Here is a 17,735-nt window from a genome sequence, read left to right as displayed (position 1 = left end):
GTCTTTCTGACCTTCCCCAACCCATCCCTCTCTCTCTTCCCCCAAAAAAGTAACTAACTATTATGAAATCTAGGATAGTATACTTAATATGTGCCTATTTCAAATGCTCAATTTTTCATCTCCTGAGGATAAATACTGACAATTAATTCTGTCTCATATTTTTATAGCTTCTTCAGGTGAATTCTATGAGTAAATTTTTGATAATTATGTTGTAGTTAGACCTACTGAGTAGAAATGTTGTGCAATAGCATTAATGTTTGTTACCTCTGTAACATATCAGAAGAAGGAATTTTTTTCCTTTACAGTATCTGGAGTTAAAAAAATACAATGCAGCATATGAAGCTTGGAATAATGCTACAACTCTTAAGCCACTGCACAGTCTGGCATGGAATAATATGATAATTATGTTGGACAACATAGGTATGTTGACTTTTTGGTATTGTTTATTTAATGTTGGTATAAAACAGAGGATCTAAATACTTGGAACAGTTTAAAGACATTGTCCCACAAGAACATTCTGTATTATTTTGGTAGAGCACTGCTCATGAAAGGCAGACTTCAAGCTCAGTAGCCTGTTCAACAGATGTTTTACCTGACGAGAGAGTACCACTGATAGAAGAAATGGGTCAAGGTGATGGAAAAGAAATTACCTGGTGAAAGCTGCCCAGAAAGAATAAATGTCGGCATTCATGTCTAGTGTGGCCCACATGTGAAATTATGTGAATATGTGTCTAATGTTAAATAATTTAATTTTGATGAAAATAGGTGATCAGATGATGCACAATTTAGATTTGGTGGAAGTAGATACTCTAAGACTTCCATTTAAATGAGTGGTTCAGAAGGAGTCCTGCACTACGTCTTTCATTGCTAAAGAGCAAGATGGTGTTAATCCTATATCAGACTGTGACACCGACCACCACCACCACCACCACCACCACCACCACAATCACCATTGTGTTCTCAGAAATATTTCAATGGACATCATGTTTTTGATTAACTCTTCTGATGTTATTGCATCTCTACATGAAATGCAGCAATTACAATAACATACATGTAAGATTGTAAAATAAGTGTGAATAATTTAATCTGTCATATCAAGAAGGCTCACTAAATCTCTCTCTGTAAATTCCAGGTTTTTACATATCATTACCTTGAGGAGTCTGCATTCACCAATACTGCATATCTATACTACGAGGGCGGTTCAGAAAGTAACCTCCGATTGGTCACAGTGCGGGTTGTGGGGGGAGTAGTGACGCCATCTGTGCGTTCACGCACTCAACAGGTCAGTCGGCATCAAGCCGTGGTTGAGTGAACGTCGTACCTGCGCTAGTTTAGTTTTTGTGGCAGTTTGAAATGTGTGCTGCAAGAAAACCCCGCCAAATGTGAAGTGCGTGCTGTCATAAGGTTTTTTACAGCCAAAGGACATTCTGCAGCAGCTATTCATCGTGAGCTTTGTGCCGTGTACGGACCAAGAGTTATGAGTGAAGGAGTTGTCCGTGAATGGGTACGTTTATTTAAAAGTGGACGAGAAAACGTTCATGATGAAGAGAGGAGTGGTAGACCATCATTGGTGACTGACGAACTCGTTCAGACAGTTGATGCAAAAGTTCGTGAAAATCGACGTTTCTCGATGTCGGAGTTGTCTACTGGTTTTCCACAGATTTCTAAGACTCTCTTGTACGAGATAGTGACAGCAAGATTGGGTTACCGTAAGTTCTGTGCACGATGGGTGCCCAAAATTCTTACCGACCACCACAAAACCCAAAGAATGGCCTCTGCATTAGACTTTCTGTCACGTTATGAGGACGAAGGAGAACCATTGTTAAACAGAATCATAACCGGTGACGAAACCTGGATTAAGTACGTGAACCCTGAGACAAAAGAACAATCAAAGATGTGGGCACATTCAAATTCGCCTACCAAACCAAGAAAAGCCTCGCAAGATTTTTCTGCCAGAAAACTGATGGCAACGGTGTTTTGGGATGCCAAAGGGGTGTTGTTGGTTGAATTCATGGAACGTGGTACGACCATTAATCAAGACGTGTACTGTGAAACAATAAAAAAGTTACGACGGGCTATACAGAACAAACGCTGTGGTATGCTGACTTCCGGTATCGTTTTTTTGCACGATAACGCCCGTCCTCACTCTGCTCGCAGAACAACGGCCCTTCTTGAGTCCTTCAAGTGGGACGTTATCAACCATCCACCTTACAGCCCAGACCTGGCGCCAAGTGATTATCACCTCTTCATGCATTTGAAGAAATGGCTCGGGTCACAGCGGTTTGATGACGACGAAGAGCTCAAAGATGCGGTCACAGGCTGGCTCCAGGCACAAGCGGGTGATTTTTATGCAGAAGGAATTTCAAAGCTTGTGAAGAGATACGATAAGTGCCTCAGTCGCTATGGAGACTATGTAGAAAAATAGTGCAAAGATGTAGTTGTAAGATGTATATATTAAAATATTTTTATTTAACTTGGTGTATTTTTTTAAATCAACCGGAGGTTAATTTCTGAACGGCCCTCGTATATAAAGGCTGAAATTGTGCTAATACTGCTTTTTAGCGAAGTGATGATCTCTGGATTTTATTTGCTGTGTCTTAATAAAGAAACAGGGTGTCTGTAGATTTGTGCCAGTATGGAGCACTGTGTTGTACCATGATGTGCAATTACATGAATTATAAACTCATACAGAATTCCAGGGACAGTGGAGCAGTATTTTACTAACTCGTCATCCTTCACACATGCCTGTAACCTACGCTGACAAGAGTCATTATGTACGAAATTTGAAATTAAGGAAAGATAAAGAAGGTTGTACACATGGAAGAAACCTGGAGCTACTGACAGGTTTCAGATAGATTATATAATGGTAAGACAGAGATTTAGGAACCAGGTTTTAAATTGTAAGACATTTCCATGGGCGGATGTGGACTCTGACCACAATCTATTGGTTATGAGCTGTAGATTAAAACTAAAGAAACTGCAAAAAGGTGGCAATTTAAGGAGGTGGAACCTGGATAAACTGAATAAACCAGAGGTTGTTCAGAGTTTCAGGGAAAGCATAAGGGAACAGTTGACAAGAATGGGGGAAAGAAATACAGTAGAAGAAGAATGGGTAGCTTTGAGGGATGAAGTAGTGAAGGCAGCAGAGGATCAAGTAGGTAAAAAGACGAGGGCTAGTAGAAATCCTTGGGTAACAGAAGAAATATTGAATTTAATTGATGAAAGGAGAAAATATTAAAATGCAGTAAATGAAGCAGGCAAAAAAGGAATACAAACGTGTCAAAAATGAGATCGACAGGAAGTGCAAAATAGTTAAGCAAGGATGGCTATAGGACAAATGTAAGGATGTAAAGGCTTATCTCACTACAGGTAAGACAGATACTGCCTACAGAAAAATTAGAGAGACCTTTGGAGAAAAGAGAACCAATTGTATGAATATCAAGAGCTCGGATGGAAACCCAGTTCTAAGCAAAGAAGGGAAAGCAGAAAGGTGGAAGGAGTATATAGACGGTCTATACAAGGGCAATGTACTTGAGGGCAATATTATGGAAATGGAAGAGGTTGCAGATGAAGATGAAATGGGAGATATGATACTGCGTGAAGAGTTTGACAGAGCACTGAAAGACCTGAGTCGAAACAAGGCCCCGGGAGTAGACAACATTCCATTAGATCTACTGACAGCCTTGGGAGAGCCAGTCATGACAAAACTCTACCATCTGGTGAGCAAAATATATGAGACAGGCGAAATACCCTCAGACTTCAAGAAGAATATAATAATTCCAATCCCAAAGAAATCGGGTGTTGACAGATGTGAAAATTACCGAACTATCAGTTTAATAAGTCACAGCTGCAAAATACTAACACGAATTCTTTACAGACAAATGGAAAAACTGGTAGATGCCGACCTTGGGGAAGATCAGTTTGGATTCTGTAGAAATGTTGGAACACGTGAGGCAATGCTGACCCTACAACTTATCTTAGAAGCTAGATTAAGAAAAGACAAACCTACATATCTAGCATTTGTAGACTTAGAGAAATCTTTTGACAATGTTGACTGGAATACTCTCTTTCAAATTCTGAAGGTGGCAGGGATAAAATACAGGGAGCGAAATGCTATTTACAATTTGTACATAAACTAGATGGCAGTTATAAGAGTCGAGGGGCATGAAAGGGAACCAGCGGTTGGAAAGGGAGTGAGACAGGGTTGTAGCCTCTCCCCGATGTTATTCAATCTGTATATTGAGCAAGCAGTAAAGGAAACAAAAGAAAAATTTGGAGTAGGTATTAAAATCGATGGAGAAGAAATAAAAACTTTTAAGGTTTGCCGATGACATTGTAATTCTGTCAGAGACAGCAAAGGACTTGGAAGAGCAATTGAATGGAATGGACAGTGTCATGAAAGGAGAATATAAGATGAACATCAACAAAAGCAAAATGAGGATAATGGAATGTAGTCGAGTTAACTCGGGTGATGCTGAGGGAATTAGATTAGGAAATGAGACACTTACAGTAGTAAAGGAGTTTTGCTATTTGGGGAGCAAAATAACTGATGATGGTCGAAGTAGAGAGGATATAAAATGTAGACTGGCAATGGCAAGAAAAGTGTTTCTGAAGAAGAGAAATTTGTTAACATCGAGTATAGATGTAAGTGTCAGGAATTCGTTTCTGAAAGTATTTGTATGGAGTGTGGCGATGTATGGAAGTGAAACATGGATGATAAATAGTTTGGACAAGAAGAGAATAGAAGCTTTGAAAATGTGGTGCTTCAGAATAATGCTGAAGATTAGATGGGTAGATCACATAACTAACGAGGAGGTATTGAATAGAATTGGGGAGAGGAGGAGTTTGTGGCACAACTTGACTAGAAGAAGGGATCGGTTGGTAGGACATGTTCTGAGGCATCAAGGGATCACCAATTTAGTATTGGAGGGCAGTGTGGAGGGTAAAAATCATAGAGGGAGACCAAGAGATGAATACACTAAGCAAATTCAGAAGGATGTAGGCTACAGTACGTACTGGGAGATGAAGCAGCTTGCACAGGATAGAGTAGCATGGAGAACTGCATCAAACCACTCTCAGGACTGAAGATGTTGTGACAGTGCCACGAGATTTAAAAGTGCCGCTACGTCAGTAAGCGAACATAGTGATAGAGGCACTCCGCAGCTCAGCCAAGCGCGGGAGCGCCACCTGGCTATGAACAGCGCCAGCCGCATGTCACGGCACGGCAGTCGAATGACAGATACAGAGTTAATAGCATGTCACCCGCTATTGTTTCTACTTTTGTATATCCACGCAATTTATTAGTGATTAAAGATTATAACACTTTTTGGCGACGAGGTCGGATATTTTTTTTTCCTGCGTTGTGGAATTGTGTGTTCGTGTCAGGGCAGACATGGAACAGCTTATGCAAGCGCTCATTGAACAACAAACACAGCTGACGGCTGCTATTCAGGCACAACAAACACAGCTGACGGCTGCTATTCAGCCATTGTCGACGTCACTTACTCATCGTCTGTCTTCCTCTTCTCCGCCTCCGTTCCCTCCTTACGACGAGGCCGCTGAAGACTGGGAGGATTATGAGAAGCGTTTGCGGCAACACTTCTTGGCTTTCGGCGTTGTCGACGCTCCTATGTGTAAGTCGTTATTTCTATCTTGGATTTCCCCACGGATCTATCAGCTGCTATCTCAGTTAGCCCCTCTGCGGGAACCTGCCTCTCTGTCCTTCCAAGAAATATGTGAATTATTGTCTAACTATTATCGAAAAAACACCCACATCGTTGCCGCCCGCGTGGCGTTCTACCGGTGTCGTAAACAGCCCCATCAATCTTACCGGGTTTGGGCGGCGGAACTACACAGTCTGAGTATTAAATGTCAGTTTGTCACGGACACTCATCATGAGTCTTATGCTGATTCAATGGTTCGGGACGCTATTCTATGGCTTGCTCCTGATAAAGAAGTTCGGCAACGTGCCTTACAACTGCCAAACCCGTCGTTGTCGGAAGTTCTCAGCATCGCTCAATCTTTTGAAGTGTCTCACGCTGCTGGTGCGCAAATAGACACGTGGTGTGATGTGGGCGCTGTATAGACCACGTTCGACGCAGACACTTTGCCTGTTTCACAGGGGAACGACGATGTGGCGGCGGTTCACTCGCATCAACAATGTCGCGTTGGGCCACCACGCTCGCAGCGAAACCAGCAACCACAGAAGCAGGTTCGTTCCGCACTTCCTTCTTGTCCACGTTGTTTCGTACAGCATGACAGGGCCGCATGTCCAAAACGTTGGGCCACATGTAATTCATGTAGGAAAAAAGGCCACATTGCTTCTGTGTGTCAGTCCCCTAAAGTTCCTGTCGATGAGGACGAGGCATCGGACATGGATGTTAACTGTGTGCTTTCTCAAACAAATAAGTTGTTTGTTACTGTTCGTGTTCTGGATAAAGACATTCGCATGCAAGTGGACACTGGCTCTGCAGTAACTCTCATTAATTCTCGCACGTATGTGAAGTTGGGCTCCCTTCCCTTGTCTCCCGTTATGCGCAATCTGCGAACTTATAATAAGCAGAAAATTCCTATCGTTGGCCAGTTTGATGCTTCCACTGCCTACAAGTCTGTTGTTAGGCCCCTCACGTATTATGTGGTGGATCATGCGGGCACAGAAAATGTGTTTGGTTATGATGCTTTCCAGTTGTTCGGGTTCTCCATTGATGATGATGTGCACCTCATATCTGAGGATATTCCGTATCAACAGCTGGATGGATTGTGTTCTGAATTCTCGTCCATGTTCTCTGCTGGTCTGGGTCGTGCCAAGGATTTTGAAGCCCACATTACTCTTAAACCTACAGCTCGCCCTAAGTTTTTCCAGGCACGCCCTATTCCAATGGCGTTGCGTGCACCTGTCAAGGCTGAGATAGACAGGTTAACAGTTTCAGGGATTCTCCTTCCTGTTACCTCCAGCGAATGGGCATCGCCAATCGTGGTGATTTCTAAACCAAACAGGAGTCTGCGATTGTGTGGTGATTTTAAAGCCACTGTCAACGCTCAGAGCCTCATTGACACTTATCCTCTTCCCCGTTCTGAGGAGTTATTTACCAAGCTCACTGGGGGCCAGTTCTTTTCCAAACTTGACTTATCGAAGGCGTACCATCAGTTGCCGTTGGATGCGTCTTCCAAGGAATTTCTCGTCATCAACACTCCTTGTGGGTTGTATCAGTACCAGAGGTTACCATTTGGTGTCGCTAGCGCGCCGGCCATTTTTCAGCGGTTTTTGGAACAGCTCACGGCTTCCGTTCCCGGCTGCATCAACTACCTGGATGACATTGTTGTCACGGGGGCCTCCACTGAGGAGCACCTTCGCAATTTGCGTTCACTGTTTCGGGTTCTGCATTTGGCTGGGTTGAAGTGCAATCTGGACAAGTCACAGTTCTTTCAACCCTCCATTGTGTATCTTGGTGTCCACTTGTCCCGTGAGGGTATACGTCCTCTACGACAGCATGTTGCGGCCATTACCGCTCTATCCCGGCCGTCTACAGGCAAAGAACTTCAGGCGTTTCTAGGCAAGATTGCTTATTATCACAAATTCATTCCATCCCCGGCAGCGGTGGCTCATCCTCTGCATCAGCTGTTACGCAAAAACGTTCCTTTCTGTTGGTCCGACGAGTGTGAGCAGGCTTTTGTCCACCTGAAGGCTCATTTGCAGTCGGCGCCTTGTCTTGCCACATTCCGTCCGGGTCAGCACTTGGTTCTGGCGACTGACGCGTCACAGTATGGCCTAGGGGCTGTTCTCGCCCATCGGTATGAGGATGGGTCGGAACGACCCATCGCCTATGCTTCCAAGACCCTCAACGATGCCCAACGGCGTTACTCTCAAATCGAAAAGGAGGCGCTCGCTATCATTTATGCTCTAAAAAAGTTCAACGTTTTTTTGTATGGTTCTAAGTTTCACCTCATCACCGACCACAAGCCGCTGGTCTCTCTGTTCAGCCCCTCGGCATCGTTTCCAGATAAGGCAGCTCACCGCCTGCAACGTTGGGCCTTATACTTGTCTCATTTTCACTATGAGATTCACTATCGCCCCACGGCCCAGCACGCCAATGCTGACGCGTTGTCGTGTTTGCCGATGGGCCCCGATCCGGTTTTCGATCGAGATGTACTACTCTGTTTCCACATTGATGAGGAAGAACTTCGTGCGGTCGAGGGTTTTCCACTTACAAGTTAGCAGGTCGCGTCGGCTACTGCGCAGGACCCGGTCCTGCGTCAGATGATCGGTTTTGTTCAACGGGGTTGGCCGGACAGGACCAAGGGCCGGGCATCGGATCCCCTTCGCAACTACCATGCCTTGCGCCTTCATCTGTCTGTTGGTGAGGGTGTTGTTCGTCTGGCCATGGATGGCGCATCTCCACGGGTCGTGGTGCCAGCCTCTCTTCGCAAAGATGTTCTCAAACTATTGCATGAAGGCCATTGGGGGATTTCTCGGACTAAGTCCCTGGCCCGCAGGCACGTTTATTGGCCCGGTATTGATTCGGACATCGCCCACATGGTCGCTGCGTGTGTTCAGTGTGCTCAACAACTGGCTGCACCTCATACTTTGCCCTCTCCGTGGCCTGATCCGGCGCAGCCGTGGGAACAGCTGCACGCTGACTTTGCCAGCCCCTTCCTTGGCACTTATTGGCTACTGTTGATTGACGCCTTCTCGAAGTTTCCGTTTGTTGTTCGATGTCCATCGCCCACCACTGCGGCGACGACGCTGGCTTTGTCCAAAATCTTTGCGCTAGAAGGTCTTCCATCCACGATTGTCACGGACAATGGCCCTCAGTTCTCTTTGCAGGCCTTCCATGATTTTTGTACTGGACAAGGGATTCATCATGTTACAGCACCGCCCTTCCATCCACAATCAAATGGGGAGGTCGAGCGCCTTGTCCGCACTTTCAAAAGCCAGATGAAAAAATTCCTTAGTGATTTTTCCACAGATGATGCTCTGTTGCAATTTCTGAGTTCTTATCGCTTCACGCCTCTGGGTGATTGCAGCCCTGCTGAACTCTTGCATGGCCACCAACCGCGCACTCTACGGCTTCACCCTGTCAGGCCTTGTACTGTGTCCCCTAGTGCGGGAAAATACTCGGTGGGCGCCGACGTGTGGGCACGGAGGTATGGATCTCGCCCTAAATGGATTCCAGGGGTGGTCCAGGCTCTTCACGGCCGCCGGATTTGTGAAATACGTACGGACGATGGCATGGTTGTTCGCCATTACGACCAGATGCGCCCACGAGTAGTGGCCACGCCGGTGCCACCGCCCCTTCTTTCGTCTCCACCAGCCCGAGAAGCCAGTCCTGTCGCTGCTGCCGATCTTCCGGGCGTGTTGCTGCAGCCGACGTTGCTACCGCTTCCGAGTACGCCGGAACCGGCCCCAGTCGCGATGCCGCCTTCTCCGGGGACCCATCTCGCTGGGGCACACCCCCAGGTCCACGACACCTATGGATGCTGCTCCGGAGTTTTCACCCATCATCTCGTCCAGGAGGTGCATTCCACGCGCAAGCTTCCATCCTGGACATTGTCGACCATACTCTCGTGTTTCTCCGCGGGATCTTCTCGGGGTCTCCCAAGAGGCCATGGATGTCTCCGCACTGTCTGTGTCTCCAAGGAAGTGAGTGTTTTGTTTCAAGGGGGGAAAAGTGTTGTGACAGTGCCACGAGATTTAAAAGTGCCACTATGTCAGTACGCGAAAACGGCGATAGAGGCGCTCCGCAGCTTGGCCGAGCGCGGGAGCGCCACCTGGCTATGAACGGCGCCGGCTGCATGTCACGGCACAGCAGTCGAATGACAGATACGGAGTTAATAGCATGTAACCCGCTATTGTTTCTACTTTTGTATATCCCCGCAATTTATTAGTGATTAAAGGTTATAAATCCCAAACAGTGTCCTTAACATTCATTATAGTATACTCAGACACATTGCATATAATTAACTACATTACAATTTCTTGTACAATGGTTTCTACAACACAATGAAGAATTAATATTGATCTCTTTAATACATTGATTTCTAATGCGTCTCATACTTAAATTCAATTAGAAGTCCCAGCAAAAAAGTTTTTCATAATTCAGAGAGTAACTTTCATTCAGTACCCAGAGAATTCCAAGCCATGTTCAAAACATGTTCATATAGAATATGCTTCCATAAAATATGAAAAAAATGAGAGGTTCTTAATGAAGTCACAGTTTCTGTATCCTCAGTTCAAGCATATACCCAGATACATTTGGAATAAAGTTTACTCAGATATGGTGACAGCACAAGGCTCCATGGTAAGGGATGAGTAGTTAAGTGCAGAATTGTCTACTGTCATCGTCTGTCACTGTTTGTTCATGTGTACGTATACCTAAGTGCTCGCTAAATAGAGAATCATTATCGGAATTCATATTAACATTTGTAACTGTTCAGTTCAGTAGGTTAACAACTGTTATTCTTTCCTGGATGCTTAAGTGAATAAATGCAGCTGATTCTTTTTAGGACCAAGTAGCAGAAGAACACACACATAAAAGACTGTTGTGATTGGCAAGCTTTCAGAGCCAGTGACTCCTTCTTCAGGCAGAATGGTTGAAGGTGAAGGAAGAAGGGTGAAGGAAAAGGACTGGAGAGGTCTAGGAAAAAGGGTAGATTTTGGGAAAGTCACCCAGAACTTCAGGTCAGGGGAGACTTACTGTATGGGATGAGAAGGAAAGACTGATTGTTGGGGACTACATCGGATGCGATTTGAAAACCTGAGAGCTTAAAGTCTTGCATATTATCCTGTCTTCTACCTTTAAGCTCTCAGGTTTTCAAATCTCGTCCATGCAGTCCCCAACAATCAGTCTTTCTTTCTCATCCCGTACGGTAAGTCTCTGCTGACCTGCAGTTCTGGGTGACATTCCCCAAATCTGCCCCTTTTCCTAGACTTCTCCAATCCTTTTCCTTCAACCTTCTTCCTTCCCCTTGAATCCTTCTGTCTAAAGATTGAGCCACTGACTCCAAAAGCTTGCCAATCACAACAGTCTAGGTTTTTTAATCTGTCCAATTAAATAATTTTATCAATAATTGATTGTTTTCATTGATTATTTTTAGGGTAGCATATGATAACAAGCTACCAAATAGGCACCAAGATTGAAGTTCTGAAAATGCAGCTAGCACAAAACTTTTCACCTTAGCTGTTAGCACAAAACTTTTCACCTTAGCTGTTAGCACATCTGTCGAAGTAACTAATGAATTCTGGGTTTTCCATTCAGCACTGGGTCAAAGGGAACCATGGCAAAACCTTGACCATAACCTGATCAACTTCAATTTACTACATGAATTCAACAAAGAAATTGTGTTAAGTGAATTGCTTTTGTATGAATGTGCATTCTCATATTGTGAGAACTAAATGTCAAGGAAACTCATGTAATATTCTAGTGGATACTGATTATAACCAGGAGCTATGGATGCAAAATTTGTGGTATGAGAGTTGGAACAGAAAAACACCACAATGATTTCAGTGTACCGTAACACGATGGAAGTAGATCTTGGCAAAGTGGATCTGGAACATAATTGTAGTAGTCATCCGTGAGTGGATTGGCTGATTGCTGTATGGTCAGGAATGAACACCACCCTCAGGATGGCCATAACCCTCACAGTGCCATGCTAGTAGCGGTGGTGTAGATACATGGAAAACATCGTAATACCTACCCTTTTTAGAGCTGGAAAGAAACTGTCTAAACATAAATATGGACTTTTACTGAATTATGTTGACCTGAATTTGTTTGTTTTGGAAATGGTATGTTTACAAGTATGAAGATTTTCTTTCAAAACATGCAAATGTGCTTGTCTTACAGACGTCAAATTCACCGGTCTTACAAGTGAAAGAACGATCAGTCACTGATAGTTCGATGTTGAAATATACCTTTGTCACATTCAATGTTCATAACTACATAAGCTCTCAGTTATTCTGGCTGATTATCATGTTGCATTTTATCCAATAATTCAATGTACAGCATTGGTTTGGTGTCTCACACAGATTAAAGGGGCGATATGTTTCCGCTGATACTTAAAAGAGTTCCACAAATCATCACAAACCATAAGCTAAATATTCATGTTCAATTAAAAATGTTTTTACACACACACACACACACACACACACAAAACCACTCACTCCCTCACTTCTCTAAATAACAGTTCCATAGTATCATTTTAATCTTTACATAGCTGGAAAAAAATAATTCTGAAGCAAACTACATTCAGCTCATGTTTTATCCTTTCAAGTAACGAAGATGGAATGGTGTGCATAGCACTACACATCAGTCAAGACAAACTGCTCACTTGTACCATCCCATGTTTTTAGACACTAGAGCAAAATCTAGATCTAAGAATCTTAAATTATTCTTGTTATGGAGTAATTAAATGATCAGTTCCTGTAACATTAGGGAACTGTGAACTATTGGATGAAATTAAACTAACATTTGCTCAGTTTACTGAGCCTACAAATTCTCAAATAAAAGCAAAGAAAATTGTTTAATTACTTTAAAAAATGATAATTCCTCTCCTGGAGATTCCTTATCACAAATAAAATTCATGTAACACAGAGTATTAATTTTTACTTAGGAAATCCATTTCAGGGAAAAGCATTCATTAATGACATTATACAACAATAGGAATATATTTTCTAAGCAGAATGACAAAATTTGAAAAACTGCACATATTAATGCAACTTGTGTAATATAAAAGTATAAATCACTAGTGTGTAGGTTGACACATATCACAGTTATTCTTCATTTCTCGAAACAAAAGTTCACAAAAGGTCTGTGAAGAAATCTCTGTCTTCCACTCGTGAACTCATGAATAAGATTCATGCAAGTCTCTTTTTTTTAAAAAAAAAAAAAGGTCCATTGTAACATCCTCATAATCTCATCATTGACAGGCTTCCATTGAGGCCAGGGAATTGAGTATAAAGTATGGCAGGAAGTCTGGTAAGAAAACACCTCTATATGGTATATGCGGCCTTTAATTATGCCTGGCTGTTCTTCAAAAACTTTATAATTTGCACTAGGAAATTTGCCAACTGCTGCCCCTGTGACGTATTAAGCTCAGTGATTTCTGTGACAGGAACATTTTGGGTTTTGGAGTGTTGATCATAGACAAGATGAAGCTGGTTTCATATACGTATCTTCAGTGACTCTCATCTTGCTTCGTTCATTCATTCAGATTGTAGCTCTATGAATCCAGAATAAGATGTGGCCCACTGAAAAGTTGAACTTCGTTTCCTTTTCCTAGAAAGAGCTCAGTCCCAATGTCTAGTTTACAATTAATCCATTAAGAACTAGGAACTTGTATGCATCCACTACATTCCCTACTGAAATTCATCATCCTTGTCTGCACTCTTATGCTCCGGGATTTTGTGCCAGCCGGCCACGGTGGTCTAGCGGTTCAGGCGCTCAGTCCGGAACCGCGCGACTGCTACGTTCGCAGGTTCGAATCCTGCCTCGGGCATGGATGTGTGTGATGTCCTTAGGTTAGTTAGGTTTAAGTAGTTCTAAGTTCTAGGGGACTGATGACCACAGATGTTAAGTCCCATAGTGCTCAGAGCCATTTGAACCATTTTTTTATTTTTTATTTTGTGCCATTAACTCCAATAACCTTGCAGTTGCTAACCTGGAATATAGGTAACTTCTTCTGCTCCATTATTTTTTGAAGAAAACTTGGCAACACCACATTTACAGAAGTTCTGGCATATAGAACAGTATTTTCAGGCTCACCATCTACCATGGCCCTGATCATTGATTGTGGTACCATGGGAAAATTCTCGTCATGTTTGTATATATCTGCAGAGAGTTCTTGTTGAAGTCTTCATTATATCTAAAAAAAACTTATGGCTAGTAACTATCCACATTTCCAATGCCACCTTCCTGGACTTTGATCTTCATCTCTTGATGGATTCAGTTTCACCTCTTGATGGATTCATTCCATACCTCTGTCCATAACAAGCTAACTAACTATCCACAGCACCTGCATTTTGGCAACTGCATCCCCTTCCATCTGCAGTAATTTTTGTTGTGTCGGTAGCTGGGCCGACACCGTGAAGTTGAGATGGCTGAAAAGGCAAGCTATACTAACGCAGACGGGCGTGAAGTACTGGAACAGGATACGTAATTAATGTTAGGAAGAAAAGTACGGAGCAGGTTTAATACTTAACTTTACTCATTCCTTGTGGTACATCGATCTTGACGATACACAGAAGACTTTAAGTACAATCACTGTATGGCTAATGGCGCCTTGCTAGTTCGTAGCCATTAACTTAGCTGATGGCTATTCTGTCTCTCGGCTAATGAGAGAGAAAGGCTTCGTACATCTGGTCGGTAGCTAGGTTCTCGTACAACTGGGGCGAGTGCTCTCTCGTATCACGAGACCTGCCTTGGTGGTGGCGCTAGGTCTGCGATTACACAGTGGCGACACGCGGGTCCGACATGTACTAAATGGATCGCGGCCGATTTAAGCTACCACCTAGCAAGTGTGGTGTCTGGCGGTGACACCACAATTTTTATGCTGAAAATTGCACAGAGCCTTTCCAGACAGGTACTACTCTCCACACTTGGTCCACAAACAGATTTTCCATACCATATCCTCACTTACACCTAATCCTTCCACCACCCCAAGAAGGAGCTGCAAAGGAGTGTCCTCCACATCACACAATCTCACCCCAGGCCAGAGCAACTGAACCATATGCTTCAAGAGAGCTTTGACTATCAATCACTGTGTCCAGAAATGGAAATGGAAATGTTGTGTGGCTATGGCCTCCCGTCGGGTAAACCGTTCACCTGGTGCAGGTCTTTCGATCTGACGCCACTTCGGCGACCTGCGCGCCAATGGGGATGAAATGATGATGATTAGGACAACACAACACCCAGTCCCTGAGCGAAGAAAATCTCCAACCCAGCTGGGAATCGAACCCAGGCCCTTAGGATTAACAGTCTGTCACGCTGACCACTCAGCTACTGGGGGTGGACTGTCCAGAAATGAAGGGCATCCCACATCTGACCCACCCTAAAGTGGTATTCTGCTGCCCACCCAATGTACAAAACATCCTGGTCCATACTTATGCCATTCTCACTCCTACCCCCTTGCCACATGAATCATATCCCTGTGGAAGCTCCAGTTGCAAGACCTGCTGAATTCGTCTGCTCAGCGTATCCCAATCTAGTCCTGTCACAGGCGTATCTTATCCCATTGGAGGCAGGGACACTTTTGAAAGTAGCCATGTTGTACACTGGCTCTACTGCAAGTTCTTCACAGCAATTTATATGGGCATGGCCACTGCGTGCCTACCCACCAGAATGGGTGAACACTGCCACACTTTAACAAAGAACAGAGTTAACAAAGCAGTGGCAGGACATACTGCTGAGCACAACATGCTCATAGTCAATGGTTACTTCACAACCTATGGCATCTAGAACCTACCCAGAGCACCAGATGTGGAGATAGGAGCTATTCTTGCAACATACCCTTCGCTCCCTGAATCCTCCTGGCCACAGTCTCTGCTAACTCACTGCATTCATGCACTCAGGACCTCCACCCAACAGTCTCCCTTTCCTCTGTCCTGTCACCACCACCCAATCCATGCCTTCAAGTGCTCATCATTGTGCACTGCATGAAATCTTTGGTTCTGATGCCTCTGTGTCTTAATCGCTAACCTCTACGCTAGATGCCTCCCTGTGAGCTATCAGCTACTACACCTTACCTCCTCCTCCTGCTAGCTGCCTCTGCCTCCCTCTACCCACCCCACCCGACACAATACCTCACATCGGTCTCATTGCTAAACTGCTATCCTGACATTGTGTGTTCAGCCAGCACAATGTATCTAGCCAGTTTTAATTATTTTTATGTGCACCTGACAGCAACTCCACACTTCTACCATTTGGTGAGTGGTCTCCTAGACTCCAAAATTATTTACATTCTGCCAGAACTTTTTGTTTTATGAGTATAAAATTTGTCAGTTACTGATTACATGCATCACATTGCTGCAGTGTAGAGCCATTGGCTGTAGTGGGAGACAGTATTTTGACATTATGTGATTGCGTAAAGGTTGTTGCTTAAGTCATTTTCTGCATTTAAAGGTTTAAATAGAATGTGGTTTTTTTAAGTTTCGGCAATTGTATCTTCTTCTGCCCATCTTCGCAAAGTGAGATACACATTACATTACATCACATCACAGCACATCATGTCATGTTAATACAGGTAGATGATGAATTAGTAGCTTTATTTTCTTCCATACGTGGAAAATAATTATACTGTTACAAGAGGATGAGGGACCAACAGTCTTGCCACAGTGGAAACTCCAGTTCCCATCAGATCATTGAAGTTAAACTCTGTCAGGCTTGGTTAGCACTTGGTTGGATTTCTGTCTGGTCTGACAAGAGCTTTTGTCAAGCAGGGCACACTCAGTCCTTGTGAGGCCAGTTGAGGAGCTACTTGATTGAGAAGTAGCGTCTCCGGTCATGAAACCTGAGAACGGTCAGGAGAGTGGTGTGTTGACTCCATTGATCCTGTGTCTCTCCACTTCCAGTGATGCCTACCAGCTGAGGATGATACAGCTGTTGGTCAGTACTGTTGGGCCTTCTGAGGTCTGTTTGGATGGGTTTAGTTGGTTAGTTAAGAGGATGAGAGTGGTGGGAAGTCCTCTATTGTAAACAGAGATAAAATATAATTACTACAATTTTGTGCAGAAGTCTAAAGATGATTTGCTCACAGTGATAGGAAGTTTTAGTACAAAATGACATGTGGCCAGAAATTTTTTTACACCACACTGATGAGAGAACCTGTGTAGTGCAATGAGTGTAGAACTTATATTAGCATACATTTATGTATCCATTATCAGGCAAATGTAGTTAACAATTAGAGTATAATAAAAAGTAATAATATAGTTCATAATTACTCTTTTTTTGTGTAATACATCCATTACATTAGCTTACCATTTCACTCTGTTATATTGGACAATGAAGTAATCTTTCCTTCAGTGAAAGATGGTTTTAGTTATTTAGAGAAATATTGTGACCTTTTTTTATGTTTAACGATACAAGGCATAACAGGATTTTGAATGTAATTTGCATTGGAGATATGTGAACATATCACAATTGATCACATGTTTTGTAAATAATGTACACTACTGGCCATTAAAATTGCTACACCACGAAGATGACTGGCTACAGACGTGAAATTTAACCGACAGGAAGAAGATGCTGTGATATGCAAATGATTAGCTTTTCAGAGCATTCACACAAGGTTGGTGCCGGTGGCGACACCTACAATGTGCTGACATCAGGAAAGTTTCCAACCGATTTCTCATACACAAACAGCAGTTGGCCGGCGTTGCCTGGTGAAATGTTGTTGTGATGCCTCGCGTAAGGAGGAGAAATGCGTACCATCACGTTTCCGAATTTGATAAAGGTCGGATTGTAGCCTATCGCGATTGCAGTTTATCATATCGCGACACTGCTGCTCGCGTTGGTCGAGATCCAATGATTGGTAGCAGAATATGGAATCAGTGGGTTCAGGAGGGTAATACGGAACGCCGTGCTGGACCACAATGGCCTCGTATCACTGGCAGTCGAGATGACAGGCATCTTATCCGCATGACTGTAATGGATCATGCAGCCATGTCTCAATCCCTGAGTCAACAGATGGGGACGTTTGCAAGACAACAACCATCTGCACGAACAGTTCAACGATGTTTGCAGTAG

General features: G+C 43.6%; 1 protein-coding gene across 1 annotated transcript in view; it reads left to right on the top strand.

The window, feature by feature from the left end:
- LOC126458244 (protein O-mannosyl-transferase TMTC4-like) overlaps nt 1–17,735 on the top strand; it is a 148,038-nt gene that overhangs the window by 122,895 nt on the left and 7,408 nt on the right. The window contains exon 11 of the mRNA XM_050095143.1: nt 306–420. Coding sequence (XP_049951100.1) covers nt 306–420 — 115 coding nt within the window. The remainder of the gene's footprint in view (nt 1–305; nt 421–17,735) is intronic.

Source organism: Schistocerca serialis, chromosome 2 (assembly GCF_023864345.2).
Source record: "Schistocerca serialis cubense isolate TAMUIC-IGC-003099 chromosome 2, iqSchSeri2.2, whole genome shotgun sequence".
Lineage (NCBI taxonomy): Eukaryota > Metazoa > Arthropoda > Insecta > Orthoptera > Acrididae > Schistocerca > Schistocerca serialis.
The sequence above is the reverse complement of the archived record's forward strand: the minus strand, read 5'-3'. Positions and strand labels throughout refer to the sequence as shown.